At 41.5% G+C, this 17,309-nt stretch overlaps 1 protein-coding gene and 1 long non-coding RNA gene across 11 annotated transcripts in view; one reads left to right on the forward strand and one right to left on the reverse strand.

Annotated features, from left to right (window-relative positions):
- The window catches only part of LOC127362392 (uncharacterized), a 165,000-nt gene that overhangs the window by 30,548 nt on the left and 117,143 nt on the right, over positions 1 to 17,309 (forward strand). The window contains exon 1 of one of the 2 annotated variants that reach the window (XR_007884445.1): positions 3,049 to 3,216. The exons of the other annotated variant lie outside the window; for it this stretch is intronic. This is a non-coding gene — a long non-coding RNA (uncharacterized LOC127362392). Of the gene's footprint in view, positions 1 to 3,048; positions 3,217 to 17,309 lie in introns of those variants that run through there. 2 annotated transcript variants of the gene reach the window in all.
- Positions 1 to 17,309, reverse strand: part of fat3a (FAT atypical cadherin 3a) — a 183,347-nt gene that overhangs the window by 6,591 nt on the left and 159,447 nt on the right. For 7 of the 9 annotated variants that reach the window (XM_051397898.1, XM_051397897.1, XM_051397895.1 and 4 more), the window contains 10 exons: positions 15,632 to 15,829; positions 13,996 to 14,797; positions 12,567 to 12,701; positions 12,222 to 12,376; positions 10,636 to 10,893; positions 9,537 to 9,783; positions 8,499 to 8,652; positions 6,826 to 7,538; positions 6,384 to 6,497; positions 1,549 to 1,608 (listed from right to left, as the gene is read on the reverse strand). In XM_051397898.1, coding sequence (XP_051253858.1) covers positions 1,549 to 1,608; positions 6,384 to 6,497; positions 6,826 to 7,538; positions 8,499 to 8,652; positions 9,537 to 9,783; positions 10,636 to 10,893; positions 12,222 to 12,376; positions 12,567 to 12,701; positions 13,996 to 14,797; positions 15,632 to 15,829 — 2,836 coding nt within the window. The remainder of the gene's footprint in view (positions 1 to 1,548; positions 1,609 to 6,383; positions 6,498 to 6,825; positions 7,539 to 8,498; positions 8,653 to 9,536; positions 9,784 to 10,635; positions 10,894 to 12,221; positions 12,377 to 12,566; positions 12,702 to 13,995; positions 14,798 to 15,631; positions 15,830 to 17,309) is intronic. The other 2 variants (XM_051397901.1, XM_051397899.1) reach the window with 1 other exon arrangement.

A 17,309-nucleotide genomic window follows, 5' to 3' on the forward strand; every position in this document is an offset into this window, starting at 1 on the left:
ATTCAGGGTGGAGGTGCTGGAGTGCTTTTGTAATTATACCAACATAAATTGACCGTCCTGTTTAATGTCCTTAAAGGTCTCAGTTGGAACTCAGAAGTAAAATGGTGAACATGCATCTCATCATTTTAGCCATGATGAAACCATTGCTGTCTTGAAACAATTAAACAGTTACAACCATAATATTACAAGCTCATGAAAGCTGTAGTTGTTGAAGACACTGTCCTTGCAAGAAATATGACAGCCAGATCAGTCACGTGTGTTTGGAAAGAGTCCCTGTATGCATTTGTGCTGTGTCTGACATTTGCTATGCATTCCAACTATCTGATTAGGGAAGGGGACGGGCATGATAGGCCATACAGTGTCTGACTTTGAAACAGGAGTCCTTGGTTTGTATCCCACACTGACAAGTCACCTATGTTGTTTCTGGTATTAGGACTAGTTCACCTTAATATGGTTAAAATGATGAGGTGTTTACTTTCCTGTATAGTGGTAGATGCTGATTTACCAAAGAATGTGGACAGAATATTGACAGAAAACCCCACTTTCATGTTTTAAAGATTTTCACAAAGAACAATGAAAAAAAACATCATGGGTGACCAATCATGTTCCATTAAGAGCCAACAGTTTGCAGGTTTTCACTCCAACCAATGAAGCATCACTGATTGACAATTCCTGAGGGAGTAGAGTAACTCATATGTAGGATCACCCACTGAAGTGATCAGTTGGAATCAAAACCTGCAGATTCTTGGCCATAGGGCTGTCCCCTAGTAGTTGACTAAAGTCGATGAGTCGACACACTTAATTTTTTAAGAAAAACAATGTCAAACTTGTTTCATAGCGAGTTGATTTGTAACTAATGTTGTACATCATCTATTGTATTGATAAGAGTATATTTGTTTTTGTAAAGTTGGAAGTTATTTATTCTGTGTTTTGAACAACGAGACTTGTGTGATGTTATAGAGTTGAAATAAATTAACTGAGTGTTCAACCCTTGTTGGTTACTCCAACATATTCAGATTCATTACTGCATTTTCTGTTAGTATTTAACAGGCAGCTGTTAAAATTTTATTATTTAAAGAATTAAATTAATATCATAAACATACAATGACCAGTCGATCATCGGCTCAAACTAACAACTAATAGTGCACTAGGAAAATGTTTTGTCGGGGACAGCCCTGGTTTGGCTATTAGTGGGACATGGTTAGCCACCACTGCTTTTTTGACAATATACTGAGAATTGAGAGCTGCTGGAACAAAATCTAACCTGGAAGGGGTTTGGACTGAATACACACTGATTGTGAAACAGCATGAGAAAATAATCTGTAAACATAAATCTTGACATGTTGGAAGCTAATCTAACAGTTCCCAGGACGTTTGATTTACTGAAAGATACAGATTGTAACATACAGTGCGAGTGTATTTAGCTTGGCTTGTCTATATAACTGAAGACACTTTGTTCAGAGGTTAAGAGATACTACAATGACAAGAATGAGATAAGAGAAGAGAGGAAGAGTGAGAGAAGAGACACAAGGGGATGAGACATGGTACCTTCACTTTCGATTGTGTCGACTGCATCATTGACCAGTCGAATGACAGTCACTATGGAGGCTTGTGGGGGGAAAAAAGGAGGAGATAAGTTTTGAAATAAAGTCATTCAGTCATTCAAAGTGAAAAATGCTCATCATGGTGTTAGTCAGGGATCATCCCTCACACCTGTGGCATTGCTTATGGCTACCCACTACTGTCAGTCCTGCAGAGAGGACCACCTGGTCTGCCTCTGGCACAGTCAAGACCCCTTGTTGATTTTAATGCATGTGGGCAATTTTCATTCAGTATTCTTTAGATATATTGAGATAGTATTTAGGTAAAAAAAAATGCAAAGAAAACACTGCCAAACAAAGAAAATGAATTTCCCATGTGCAAAGAAAGCCACATGCGAACAAAACAATATTAGAGCATAAAAAAAAAAAAAACACAAAATAAACAACACCAGTTCATTTCTACTATTTGTCATTTTAGTGCAGACACTTTCATATCTGGTGACACCAGTCAGACTTCAGCAAGCACAGGAATGACAATGGCAAGAGTTTTAATATGGCTGAGGAAAAATTCAAATATTTAATTAATTGATGATTAAGGGCAAAGAAGCTAAAAACTTTAAATTATGATCATTCTGAAAAGTAAAACAATGAATGCCATGTTTTGCAAACAAAATCTAGAGGGAATAGCGTAATGCAATGTAAAAAGATGAAACAAAAAAACAAATATACAGCTCCAGCACAAAGTCCACGACCAACACTATGCTGTGAAGCAGTAAAAACCCTTAGCCTCTTCTAGGTTGCTTACAATGATGCTGTTGTGAAATCGTTATAATGTTTAGTTGTGAGAAGTTTTTGAAACCCTGGGAATGTATTCCTGCATTATTTTGCAGCAATAATAGCAAATTGATAATACATGCAAACGACTAAATGTCTGAAACATCTAGAGGCTTCACTTTTTTAACAAAACGTAAAGGTTGGACAGAAATGACACTAAAAATATGCATATGTATACGCGTATATAGTATATATATGTACATATATATGTATATCATCCATAAAATTCAGCCATAACATTATGACCACTGACAGGTGAAGTGAATAACACTGATTATCACCTGTCAGACATTTTGTCCTCAAAGTTGATGTGCTAGAAGCAAGAAAAATGGGCAAGCGTAAGGATTTGAGCATCTCTGACAAGGGCCAAATTGTGATGGCTAGACGACTGAGTCAGAGCTTCTCCAAAAGTGCAGCTCTTGTGGGGTGATCCCAGTCTGCAGTACCGGTACCTATAAAAGTGGTCCAAGGAAGGAAAAGTGGTGAACCGGTGACTAGGGCGTCAGGGCGACCAAGGCTCATTCATGCATGTGGGGATGTGGCTCAGAGGCTCGGAAGTAGAGCGGGTTGTCCACTAATTGGAAGGTTGTCGGTTCATGCTCCTCCTGCTTCATGTTTACAGCAAGATATTGAACACCAAATTGCTCCCGATGCTGCATCATCAGTGTGTGGTTCCTATAGTCTCTAAAAGTAGAACAGGAGCCAGAGCCTTCAGTTACCAAGCTCCTCTCCTGTGGAACCAGCTTCCAGTTGTGGTTCGGGAGGCAGACACCCTCACCACATTCAGGAGTAGGCTTAAGACATTCCTCTTTGATAAAGCTTATAGTTAGGGCTGGATCAGGTGAGTCCTGAACCATCCCTTAGTTATGCTCCTATAGGCCTAGACTATCGGGGGATTTCCCATGGTGCACTGAGCTCCTCTCACCGAGTTTATCACCTCTCTTTCTGCACTCATTCATGTCCCATTAATGCATGTTACAAACTTCACTTCTTCCCCGGAGTTCTTGTGCTTTCTCGTCTCGCAGGTTCTTATCGATCCTGGTGGAGCCTCCTGCCATGGTCCTGCTAGATTGCCATTGCCAATACTGTTGTTGCTGTGCACCGGTCTGTCTGTCTGTCTGTCTGTCTCTCTCTCTCTCTCTCTCTCTCTCTCTCTCTCTCTCTCTCTCTCTCTCTCTCTCACCCCAACTGGTAGAGACAGACGACCACCCACCTAGAGCCGAAGGATCTGTCCTAGGTTTCTGCCTTTTAACAGGCAGTTTTTCCTTGCCCTTGTCACCAAGTGCTTGCTCATGGTGGTACTGTTGGGTCTCTGTAAATAATGTTATAAAAAGTTCGGTCTAGACCTGCTTTATTTGAAAAGTGTCCTTAGATAACTTCTGTTATGAATTGGCGACATACAAATAAAATTGAATTGAATTGAATTGAATTGAATTGAATTGAATTGAATTGAATTGAATTGTGTGAATGTGAATGAATGAGGTAGTTTCTGTTAGAGGGACTGAATGGGTGTGAAAAGGTGAACCTGGCATGTTGTGTAAAAAGCACTTTGAGTGGTCGGAAGACTACAAAGGAGCTATACAAGTACATTTACCATTTACCTTGTGCAGAGTGAAGGTGGGGAGTGAAGGCTGGCCCATGTGGTCTGATCTAACAGAAGAGCTACTTTAGCTCAAATTGCTAAAAATGTTATTGCTGATTCTGATAGAAAGGTGTCAGAACACACAGTGCATCGCAGTTTGGGGCTGCATAGCCACAGACCAGGGGTGCCCAGGTGGTGATAATGTTATGGCTGATCGGTGTATATTTCAAATAATTTCTGGACAGTTTACTTGATAAATAATAGTGTAGGAACAGTCTTCATCTAGACGATTTGAAGATTGAGGGTACTCAGTCCAGCAATAGTCCTAATTGTCCCAACTGTTCCCAATTTAGTATACTGCATGCATCCTTCCTTTCTTGTGAGATTGGACTCCTGAATTTTACTTCCTAGTTTTTAGTTCTGGGGATCTCAAACTTGGCAAACTGTCATGAATCGGTGTCTTGGTCCTGATGTTGGGGTTAGACATTGGCGGGTTTACAGCAAATACTATTATTCTGTATTTCTCTCTACTTCTCTCTCTCTCTTCTTATTGTTTATACACTCTTATAGACCTTTTACACAACAGGAACTATGAGCGGCAGTACCTCAGTCCGTAGGACTGGAGGGTCACTGGTTCAAGTCTAGCAGGGACCACAATCATGGAGTGTTGACTAGTAGCTGGAGAGGTGCCAGTTCCACCTCCTTGGCACTGCAGAAGTGCCCTTGGGCAAGACACCGAGCCCTAGGCTGCCCATAGCCCATCGCTCCACCATCTCTCCACATCTGCATGTCTAAAAACCCTATTATGTCTGTGATTGTATTTCGGGCCTATGTATGTAAAAAATAATAAATCTTCTTTGAAATGCCATTTTTACATGTTCTGCTTTCCCCCTGCCCATTGTACTCATCCTTGAGATAGATAGATAGATAGATAGATAGATAGATAGATAGATAGATAGATAGATAGATAGATAGATAGATAGATAGATAGATAGATAGATAGATAGATAGATAGATAGATAGATAGATAGATAGATAGATAGATAGATAGATAGATAGATAGATAGATAGATAGATAGATAGATACTTTATTTATCCCGAGGGAAATTCAAGATTTGGGGGAGTACAGATTTTTGCCTTGCTCAGAAGGTGGTGTTACAGAATTTCAGGTACTCTTGGGGTAAAGAAATGCTGCAGCTGGCTTGCAACATGGTAAACAATATTCTGTCTTCTTCCTACGGTGCACAGGGCTTTTCTTTGAACTTATCAATACTGACATTTAAACATCATCACATGTACATGTAAAAGAAAATCAATATCAATGCCTAGTTTCCAATTGCTGTCAGTACTGCATCTGCACTACACTCACCTAATAAGCAATTATGACATTGGTCCTGGTATCACCATATGGTGTTGTATTTTCACTTATGTACTGTATATCTAAAATATTTTGGTTTGTAAAACACAGTGGAAACACAAGTCAGGACAAAGAAAACAGACCTTACAAGTTCTTATAGTTATATGTTATTGAAAGGTCAAGATGATGGGTTGATATGTTCCCATAGTGTAAAAGAGCTGTACTCTCCTATTCTTTTCATGTTTTCCATTCCTCCTTCTCCTTTCTCTCTCTTACTCTCCTGCACATACCCAGGTAAATATGAGGTTCTCTATGGCTATTAACACTTATTTGATCATTTTCTAGTTTAAAGTACATTATTCTAATGATTATTATTTGCTTTTATTGTAGTTGTAGAGATGTTTATGGTGTCTGATGACCTGGGGTTTTTAAAGACATTTTGTCACACTCCTACAGCGGCACAAGGTACCATGCAGCATCTGTATGAGACACAAAGGGCTGCCAGAATGCCTTTAGGAAGTCAGGTGATGTAGTTTAAAGAGTGACAAAGTCTGCCTATGGAGGAGGTAGAAAACACAAAACATTCACCCAGGAAGCCGGGGGTTCATGTCCCATGAGAAAAAAAACATTGGCTTATTTTAGTTGTCACGTACGTGACTTACCTCATGTGACACTTAGCTGAGCCCAAAGCATGAGGTTTCCATGAACCTAAAGTTGTGTTGTTGCCTAAACCTAACCAAATTGCAACCCTTTCACAACGTTAACCACATTTTAAAAGGGCGTGTCATACAGATGCAAAAGGGTATTTGTATGAGACTCCGAGGGGCGTGACAAAGCAGTCCCGGTTTGGACGACCTGGGATGAGAATATGTTGGAAAGAGAGTACAAGTTTTGCAGGGGTATTGATAAGAACATTTTTAAAACACAAGAAAGAGACCTCCAGTGTAACCAACCAATACAAAAAAACAAAGCTTTTCAAATAACCGTATTTAAAAGAACTGAAACACTAGGGATTTCGGATCTGAGTCCCCTAACCACTATTGCTTGCGGGGTGGGATATGTGTCTTACCATTGTCATCACAGGAGTCAGACTGGAAGGAGCTCAGTGATTGGACCTCTGAGTTACTGCCTTTGTTGCTCCCTGAGAAACATGTTACTTCTTCTGCCATGTCAACCATCTTACCTGCAGGGAGAGGTCAGGGAGTCAGGAAGGCCAGATTCCAAAACAAAAACAAATGCAGAAAAACTGCTTTTCTAATTTGAGGAGTTGAAACTATTACCATGTATGATGTGAAAAACAGTATTGTCCCATCTGCTGGGATAATTGTTGTTTGGATTGTAGAATATAATGTGTTTTCAATTTCATATTAGGACAAAAATGCATATACTGAACCTCTGTGTGCTCACAGAAACACATTCTCCACATACATACTAATACTGTAATAACCCTAGCCTATTTCTATTGTAAGTTGTAGCAGGTACAGTAGTAAAAAAAACACAGACACACACACCCTCATCACTGTCCCATGGGCTCTTGCGTATGGAGTCGCAGTCTGAGCGACAGGGCGACACTGGCGGCAGGTTGGGGGCCACACTGCACACCACCACTCCCCTCCTGGTTGTTCCTGACAGGATCCTTGGTGACTCGGGGTGAAAGGTGCTCATCTCTGTATGCTCTACACCGCGCCCATCCACCATCTTCTCCAGTGTGGACCGTGGGTCTCCTTGGAAACAGGGTGTGTATGCCATGGGCCTCACAGGGACTTGTGGAGGTCCCATCATCCCACCAACCCCCACCATGGTGGGCCCCAGCCCTGGCTCTGCATACAGGTTGAGAGGGTCTCCTGGTGTGCAGTGTAAGGTCTTAAACTGAACACCGTTGGCCTTGTTAAGGAGTGCTGCAGTGGCTGGGTCCTGGACCAGAGACAGGTTGTTCCGTGAGTAATTCTTCTGGAAAACCTTCTTGCGAAAAGCAATAAAGAGGATGATGAGGGTGATGATAACAAAAAGCACCACAGCAATGCCGATCAGTTCCTCTTTACCCACGACAGCATGACCTGCCTGCATGTCGGGGACGACAACAGGCCGCAGGCTACAGCGCTGGCCCACGAAGCCCGCTGTGCAGTTACAGTAGAAGGAACCTTGAGTGTTGACGCAGACGCCACCGTTCTCACACTCACCCTCTGGATTGTTGCGGTCGCACTCATTCACATCTTCTTCACAGCTACAAGATGGAGGAATGGCAGAAAGAGGGCAAGAGACTGGTATTAGATGGTAGCATATGAATAACTTTAGACTGTTCAGTTTTGTTTTGTTTTGTTGTTTGGCTGTGCTAAGTTAACATTTATAATAAGAGAATATATCTATAATCCTAATATTTGGCAAGCTGCATTTTTGACAGAATTTAGTGTTTTATTTAGGTTTTCAGACATTCCAATATTAATTGGTGGAAGTGGTAACCCTTTTTATGAATTCCAGACAACAATATGTATAACAAATATTTGGAGATATGCTAATAAGTAAAATATACAATTTACTCTAAGGTTAAAAACTATATTATATACTATATTATACTATACTATATTCTAGGACTGAGTATTTGTTACTATCTAGACATACAGCTGTGGCTGTGGCTCAGGAGGTAGAGTGGTTCGTCCACAACAGTTTTCTCTCTTTAGGAAGCCCTCAGAAAAAATTAAAGAACCCAGCTCTAGATAATCCAGGGAACACACTGCCAGCATTTTTCAAATAGATTATTTCTTTCATGGAAAGTGGTTCCAGACTCTGGAAAAAAATACACTGCTGTGAAATTCTTTCAACATGATGTTACACTGAGCAGCCCAATCCTCCATTTACCTCTGTTGTATTTGGGTTAAGGTGACGAGGTGATTTTATTAACTGTCCCATGTCACACATGTTGAGATAATGTCCCACATTTTGATTGGCTCTATCTAGTTTTCAAAAGTCAAACCACTTATCTAATCTATCTAATTTCATCCAATGGATCTGAAGAAAGCAGGAAAGGCTGTTATCATGGGACTGTTTGATGCCGATCAAAGTGCGCACATGGGACAAGTGCAGGATAGACCACTATCTGTGTGGGAAAATACTGCTAGATGTATGAAAAAATGTATTTTTCCTGAATCTGGGTGAATCAACATTTAAGGACTTTCAGAAAACTCACGTCAGACCCTTGAAGCCTCTCCTGCAACTACAGAGGAAGGCGTTGCCGATTGGCTTACACGCACCACTGTTCTGACACGGGTTGGGAACACACGCTGTAATCTCCATCTCACAGTGTCCTCCGGTGTACTGGGGGTTACAGCTGCATGAGAACCCTGGAAGACAGAAAGGGAGGAGGGGGTTACAAATGTTATTACAAATTCATTACAGCGCTGCCTGTCCAAAACAGACACACCTTTGGGAAATCACATGAGTACACCCATACAGCATAATGAAGAGATACACACACACATACACAGTCACAAGGGACATAAAAAAACATGAAAAAACACACAACTTTAAATGACAAACACACTTGAAAGAAAGTGCTTGGAAATTAGCAATATTTTATTCTGTGTATGCAATAAATAAAATAAATAAAAACAATGTCCTGCAAATTCCCAGGATGAATTGCTAATTACAGTGTAAATGAGGAACATGTGGCATGTGGTAAGTCTTACAGCAGCGTTCAATGAGGCCTGCTGGGACCTCTAGTCTTATAGAAAACACATACTTCTGCTAAAAAAAACTGTGCTGGTAAACTAACACTTTATTCATACAGTGTCGAGATTTTAAACCATCAGCTGATCACTGCTCTGCCTCAATAACCTCCTCCAACTCTCTGGGATCTGGCCTTCCACAGTAGAGGCCTGAGTTAGCTGGGTTTGATTGTAAATGACAGATGAATCTGAATTTTTCAGATCTTCAAAGTGGCTTCAAATTCATCTGAGCTGTTGTTAGAACAGCTAAACTTTGAAGCAACATTATGTCCTGTTATGTAATGGAGTTGCAAGCTGCAATTATACCGCTAGATGCCACTAAATCCTAAACATTGGAACTTTATATTAAAATTTTAAATTAATATCATATTGAGTGTTTTCCTTGTCTCCCCCCCCCAATACATTAGACACATTTGTTAGCTTGTGAGTTTTGCTAGTTTTGTTCGTTTTCAGGACCTTCAGTGTGAAGTCGCTGTGCGTTTGTATTTCCTATTACTCACCACCAGAGGGCAGGCTGGTGCAAGTCGCTCCATTACGGCAGGGCTGCTGCAGGCAGGCATCAGGATAGAGGATGCAGCCCAGTTTCATCTCTGTCAGTCCTACCACCTCTGCATAGCGCGAGCGTTTGTTCTGTAGTGGCAGCTCATTGTTGTTCAGCATGACTGAGTCCAAGCAGCCCTGGAAACCCTCAAGCACCTGCGGGTCTTTCTGGGAGTCCACGAGGCTGCGAGAATGAGGGTTCTGCACCTGAACAAGAACAGAAGAACCAGTATCATACACATACAACAGCATTTCTTTTGACGTTACCTGACACACAAATCCTGTCTGGAATAACAAGTTAGTGTTGTATGGCTCAGTCTGATCCACTTCTTTTTTCAGTTCACACACAGAGCAAAGAGCTACATTAACCTCTGCTGTATTGTCAATGCACTAACCTTACTGTATTTACATCTACAGGGAGCTCTGGCATCTTTTCAGAGAATATAAACTGTAGAAACAGATTAAATTATCTTTTATATATATATATACACACCTTTTTTTTATCTGAAAAACATGCAGAGGAAGCGGAGGTACTCTTTGCTGCATACAACCCCAGTAACAAAAGAGCTTTTTCTTTGAGTGCTCAGGTAAGTGTATCAACTTTTTTATGAACTCAGATTATCACTATGGTGGCTGGACAGTAAGAGAACAATGTTCGGAGTTAGGGGACAGACATGTGAGGGGGGACAACACTATAGGGGATATAGTTCCTCTTTTACATATTTGTACCAAGAGACTATGTCTCAATCACTCCATGTTACATACATTGTAGTGCCCACAAGGAACATACAAACTGTGGAAAAAACATCATCAAGTGTGAGCAGCACAGCTATGCATAGAATTTGACCCCACATCAATACAATGGGCGTGGAATAGAAAAACTACATTGAGCATTTGACTAGTGCAAGTATCATTTTACCAGATAATAAGTACCAATTAGAGGGAGTGTTGAATTAAGCAAATATAAGCAACCATCTCTGGATGCCTAAAAGCAGAGGAGCCCTAACATGGCTGCCACTGCAGTACCGTCTGAACCCCTACAACTACTGAGGAACTGACCAGTGCTCCAAAGTAGATGGTTCTGTCCGGAGCAAGTGGTCGTATAAATGGAGGTCCATGGCGCCGCTCAATGTAGCTGTCATCCAGCGCCAGACTACTGAAGTTGCGGTTCAGCTCCAATGCCACAGTGTGCCAGCTGCCATCATTGATACGTCGGCCAGAGATGCCCAACATGTCCGGACTGTCACCACCTCCACCAACACCATCGCCATCGCCAAGGCTACAGGCCAGCTGGAACCACAGCTTCCCCTCCTCCAGCTGCTCTCTCACACACACACACACACACACACACACACACACACACACACACACAAAGCTTTAATGCTGCACAGTATATCTAAGGGTGAAAATACACACCACGATCCTATTCTATTGAAAAAGAAAATCAATTCAACACAGATGGGTTAGATGTCAAATATACAGAATAGCTCTCCCTTTATGTAGCCCTCGCAAGGTTGGATAGCTCTGCTCTAAATGTTTCTAAAATTTTACTAAACTTTAACTGCCCTAGTGTACAGTCAAAAACCGTCTGATTAATATGACACCAAAGAAAAAGTTGATCATAATAGGGAAACTGAACAATATGCCATTCACCATATACAAAAGTAATGTATCTTTATCCAGTCTATTCTTATATACCCTTCAGCGTCTGTATGACAAAGAGAGGTGCATGACAAAACCGTGTTTCAATGTAAACCCATCCGTGTCAGGTAACGCAGTATAAAAAACAAGGAAGTCTGCACCATGATGTGGTGGAGTGGATAGATGGCCCAAACAAATACAGGGCCTGAACCCCAGGAGACTGGGTTGCGTTCATGGTGGGAATTGAGACACACTCGTGTTGGGAATTATTGGGTCTCTGTAAATAATTTGATAAGGAGAACAGTCTAGACCTGCTTTATTGGAAAAGTGTCCTGAGATAACTCTTTACGTAACCGAAGGACTTTCAACCAGAAGACTCCAATTCGTGTTCCATGTGAAAGCAAAAGTAAATTATTTTAAGTTTATGTTAAATAAATTATGTTACGTCCATCATGTGACATCACTGCATCACCATCTGTAATTTTCATCAAGTGACCTTCATCCATGAACTTAACATAGTTATTTTAAACCAAACCATCCTAAACCTAACCAAACTGTGATAGTTTCACAGCGTGGTTGTAGTACTTTTCTGGCAGAAAGGCTTTATGGCAGTCAGACACTGAGAGAGTGTAGTCATTTGACGACCTAAGATGAGACCCAGTTGCTATATGTCAATGTTGTGAACAATTCTTTTCAAGTAATATTGTAAGTTTTCATGCTTCAAATTATAGTTATACTATTTAAGAGTTTCTTAACTGGCTCATGCCCACATTTTAAGTGCTAACTCTCTCACGATATCAGCAATAGAGTTGTCAAGTTGTACTGAGAACCTGAAATATCTGTAAAATAGATCCACAAATAAACAATAAAAATATGTTATATATAGTGGATATCAAATTAATCTATTCATTATTATTCTAATACATTTTTCCATAATTTCCTTCAATTTGTTCTTTGGAGGATACACAGAGAGAGATGAGGCACCTGTGTGTTTGTCTGTGTACCTTGAGCACAGTGCAGGGTTCAGTGTGTGTGTACATGATGATTCCTCGGCTCTGCAGTGTTCTGATCCTCAGGCTGAGTTTCAGCTCCGTCTGCAGCCGGTCAGACAGTCTGTACTTGATGTAGCTGTTACCCGAGAAACTCAGAGACGAATGACCTGCACTCCCGCCCACACACACACACACACACACACACACACACAGGCACATGGATTAATAAATCAAGTTCCAGAGTAATGCACAAGTATGTGTTTGTGAAGCTGTAAATACACTTAAAATGCATTTTTTTCAATTTAAAAGTTGTCGTTGTATGTATTGCTTTATACATCAAACTTCTTTCACACGCACCTGCACACTCTCCTAGTTTGCCCGGTGGACACTGGCATGCATAGCGCCCTCTATTGGCCTCAATTGAAACACACTGCATGTCTGCTGGACATGGCTGGTCCTCACACTGCTCTGACAGGAGAGCACAGCTGGCATCTGTACAAACACAAAGGAAGAAAATATACTTATACTACCATTATAGGTACCATAGTTGTGTAAATTGCTTTAAAGTCTTCAACCCAGTGCATGGAAAGGGACAAAACTATGTAAGCACTGGTATGTAAGTATGTACGTTCACGTTTTTTTTGTATGTGTCTATGTTGAAACATATGCATTCCTGCTGTAGCAGTGACGTAGATCAGAGTCTGATTGGTCAGAATACTGCTGAATTTTCCATGTTGTCAGCCTGTCTTGTTTGAGTTTCTTAAGCAAAACTAAGATGTGGTTTGATTTACCAAAGGGTGGTTAACAGAGGGCCTCATATCTGTCCCAGAATGGAAATGTAAACATGGTCAAGTGTGTTGCCACCACACATAGGACAGGCTGCCACGAAAAGTGCATGATACTAAGCTCACAAACCAAAACCAAACCAAAGTCACAGCCATAAGGAGCAATATGGGATTCAATATCTTGCCTAAGGACAATGTGGGAGCTGGGAATCGAATAAGCGACCCTGCAATTATTAGATGACCCATTCTAGGACAGGACCATAGCTGTGTTGTAAGGACAAAATGTATTTCGTGTGACAACACATCGTTTTCTATGCATCGTGATTAGGATGCATGCAGGTTCCAGGGATTAATTTAACATATTCTAAGACAAATACAGCACTTAATATCAGAAACTGAAACCAATTTTACATGTAAACAAAATTGCTTTGTGTGCACAGCTCCTGTGAAAAAAAGTGCAACAGAACAGGTACCTCCACCATCATAACTTTGTTTCGTCAATATCCATAAAACTCAGCAAAGCACTCTTCTTAAGTTATTTGTTTAGTTTTCTAGCTGTAATCTCTGCTGTCTAAAAATGTTACATTATTCAGTCCTCTCGGTCCCATGGAGGTCTAAAGTTTATGAGAAATTGTGCTCTTAAAGGCCTGTAAAAAAATAAATAATAAACAATAGCAGAAATAATAAATAAACAATACTGAATGGAATTTAAAAACATACCATTCTTATGTAGAGTGAAAGGCTATGTTTTAAGGCCAGATATGTTGTACACGTATATGCTGAATTAGTTTCTGTTGGTGATGGCCTTTGCCATCATTATGTGAATGTGGCATGTAATATCAAAGCACTTTGAGTGGTCAGAAGACTACAAAGGTGCTATCCTTTTATTTTTTTAGAACAAAACACTGAAATTCCAGTTTTACTTTGATATACACCAAATATATGAAAACGTTCTCGGACTGCAGCGGGCTCGTGCACATTTACAAGATTCTATCACTCACCGTTGCATGTGCAGCGTGAGGTCCGGTGGAAGCGTGGTGAGACAAAGCTGACCCGTGGCGTGCTGTATGTAGCCAGGTTGTGAGAGTCCAGGATGATACTCTGTTCGCACTGTGCCCCGCGACACTCCAGCCCCGAACAGTTCTTATCTAAGATAGCTGACACTCTGAGGACCTCTTCCAGCTGCCGCCGTGATGCACTGAGTTTCTGGGTGAGATAGGCTGCCTTGTAGTACCCGTCCCCTGCTCTTTCCACTGCAATGAGCATGTCCAGCTGTTGCGTCCCGCCAACTGGCTGCAGACTAAGCAGGTGCAGCGTGTCTTGCTGCTGTGAAGTGGCGGCCTGCTGCAGTACCTTCAATACACTCTTCAGGTGCAACGCCACAAAATCTTGTGGTGCCACACTCTCAAAGCGTACTGTCACCGCCTCACGCAGCATCTCTGGGGTTGCCTGCTCCACGTGCACGCTCACTGGCACAGGCACGGCAAAGCGCCCATCGCTAACACTGGCATTGAGGGAGTACCTGCCTGCATCTAACCCACCCAGGGCGATGATCTTCCCATCACGAGGACTGATCTTAAAGAGACTGCGCTGGACTGGGGGGGCATGGCCAAATGTCAGTGCATCATAAGGGTCAGCGTCGGTGGCGTGCAGCTGGCCAATCACACCACCAGGAAATTCATCCTCCATAGTGACAATATGAACTTCTAGTGGAAACGCCACTGGTCGGTGGAGGCTCTCCTCAATTACCCTGACTGTCAGCATAGAAGAGGAGGACAGACGAGGCTTTCCTGAGTCTGTCACCTGGAAGGAAGAGGGATAACAGGGAGAGAAAAGGAGATCATAAGAAAAGACAGGAAAAGATACGCAAAAAAGAAAGAGAAAAGGAAATAAAAGGAGTTCAGGACAGGAGAAATTACTTTGTAAAATCTCAATTTGGTTTTACTTCCTGCTCTCCTACAATGCAGACACTTCGCTGCTTGCTCTCTGCTTTGCTTGCATTCTTTTGCTGATATTTTTTCTTCCAAAAGCTATGGAAAGTGAATCCTGGATGGTCAGAAATCACTGGGACTTTAATTTATGAAAGACACTAGCCCCAACCATATTTATTATTACCTTTATTACTTCTTCAGTACTGGTGGCTGACCTGCAAGCAGTAAAAGCCTATGTTTGTGACTGGAAACTTTGGATTAGTACAATGACAAGATGGCAAAATCTATGAGCTGCATCGAGTATGAGCGACTGTCTGAGAGGATAACACAGCTTGAAAAGAAGACTGAAATGGACAGACTTTCATACACAAGATTACATAAAATGTAGAGCAGCCCACAAAACTGTGCAATACCATTTTACACAGAACAATGTCTGTGGATTATGTCCATCTCTTTTCCATCCATTTGTCTAGAATAAACAGGCTATGATTGTTTTGCCAATGGCTGTCATTTTGAACACCTTGTTCAAACATCTTTTTATTCATATTTTATAGGCATTTAGTGATTCACAACGCTTTTGAATCTGACGTGATGCCAGATAATATGCCACAATATGATGTGACTCCAAATAAAATGCCACAAAACACCTGCAGAGCTGCTACAAATACTGTAGCAAGCGTGATGTTAAATAGCAGTTTGACTCTACCTGTATCTGAATAACATATTCAGTTGCCAGGTCCCTCCTGAATACTTGATTGGCCACAAGTGTTCCATCTTTATCTAGCACAAACTCTCCACCTTCGTTTCCTGACAGGAGGCGGAAGTCAAAGGGTGGGCCATTGTGGGAGGAGTCCAGATCTGTGATTGACAACTGTAGGATGCTGGTGCCAATCGGCTTGTTTTCCTGGGAGAAGAGACATGTCATTTGAAAGAGATTGTGGGCAAGGTCTTGTGTTGAAAGAGAAAGATTTCATTTTAATACTCTGAAAATAAACCTTCGAGTTTTAGAACCTAGTCACATAACTGAGTCATTGGTATTGATAACTAACCCATTGGAGATATATAATTTTAATATGTCCCTCCAGGAAATTCTGGTGGCACAATTGAAACTGGTTTGATGAATTCCTGTATTATAGTTTTTATCATTTGCTTTGGTTCATTTTGTGTAGTATTTAGTGGCATCTAGCAGTGTGGTTGCAGATTGCAACACACTCGCTTCACCCTCCTTTGCAAGCAAGAAACGTGAAATGCGAACAGCCCCATTCTTATTTTCAGTTGATTACACATGAATGAAAACATACAGTGGGTACGGAAAGTATTCAGACCCCTTTAAATTTTTCACTCTTTGTTTCATTGCAGCCATTTGCTAAAATCAAAAAAGTTCATTTTATTTCTCATTAATGTACACTCAGCACCCCATCTTGACAGAAAAAAACAGAAATGTAGAAATTTTTGCAAATTTATTAAAAAAGAAAAACTGAAATATCACATGGTCATAAGTATTCAGACCCTTTGCTCAGTATTGAGTAGAAGCACCCTTTTGAGCTACTACAGCCATGAGTCTTCTTGGGAATGATGCAACAAGTTTTTCACACCTGGATTTGGGGATCCTCTGCCATTCTTCCTTGCAGATCCTCTCCAGTTCTGTCAGGTTGGATGGTGAACGTTGGTGGACAGCCATTTTCAGATCTCTCCAGAGATGCTCAATTGGGTTTAGGTCAGGGCTCTGGCTGGGCCAGTCAAGAATGGTCACAGAGTTGTTCCGAAGCCACTCCTTTGTTATTTTAGCTGTGTGCTTAGGGTTATTGTCTTGTTGGAAGGTGAACCTTCGGCCCAGTCTGAGGTCCTGAGCACTCTGGAAGAGGTTTTCTTCCAGGATATCTCTGTACTTGGCCGCATTCATCTTTCCTTCAATTGCAACCAGTCGTCCTGTCCCTGCAGCTGAAAAACATCCCCATAGCCTGATGCTGCCACCACCATGTTTCACTGGATTGTATTAGTTTGATTGTATGTAGTTCAATCTTGGTCTCATCAGACCAGAGAATCTTATTTCTCATAGTCTGGGAGTCCTTCATGTGTTTTTTGGCAAACTCTATGCGGGCTTTCATATGTCTTGCACTGAGGAGAGGCTTCCGTCGGGCCACTCTGCCATAAAGCCCCGACTGGTGCAGGGCTGCAGTGATAGTTGACTTTGTGGAACTTTCTCCCATCTCCCTACTGCATCTCTGGAGCTCAGCCACAGTGATCTTTGGGTTCTTCTTTACCTCTCTCACCAAGGCTCTTCTCCCACGATTGCTCAGTTTGGCTGGACGGCCAGGTCTAGGAAGAGTTCTGGTCGTCCCAAACTTCTTCCATTTAAGGATTATGGAGGCCACTGTGCTCTT

Source organism: Dicentrarchus labrax, unplaced genomic scaffold (assembly GCF_905237075.1).
Source record: "Dicentrarchus labrax unplaced genomic scaffold, dlabrax2021, whole genome shotgun sequence".
In the NCBI taxonomy this organism is placed as follows: domain Eukaryota; kingdom Metazoa; phylum Chordata; class Actinopteri; family Moronidae; genus Dicentrarchus; species Dicentrarchus labrax.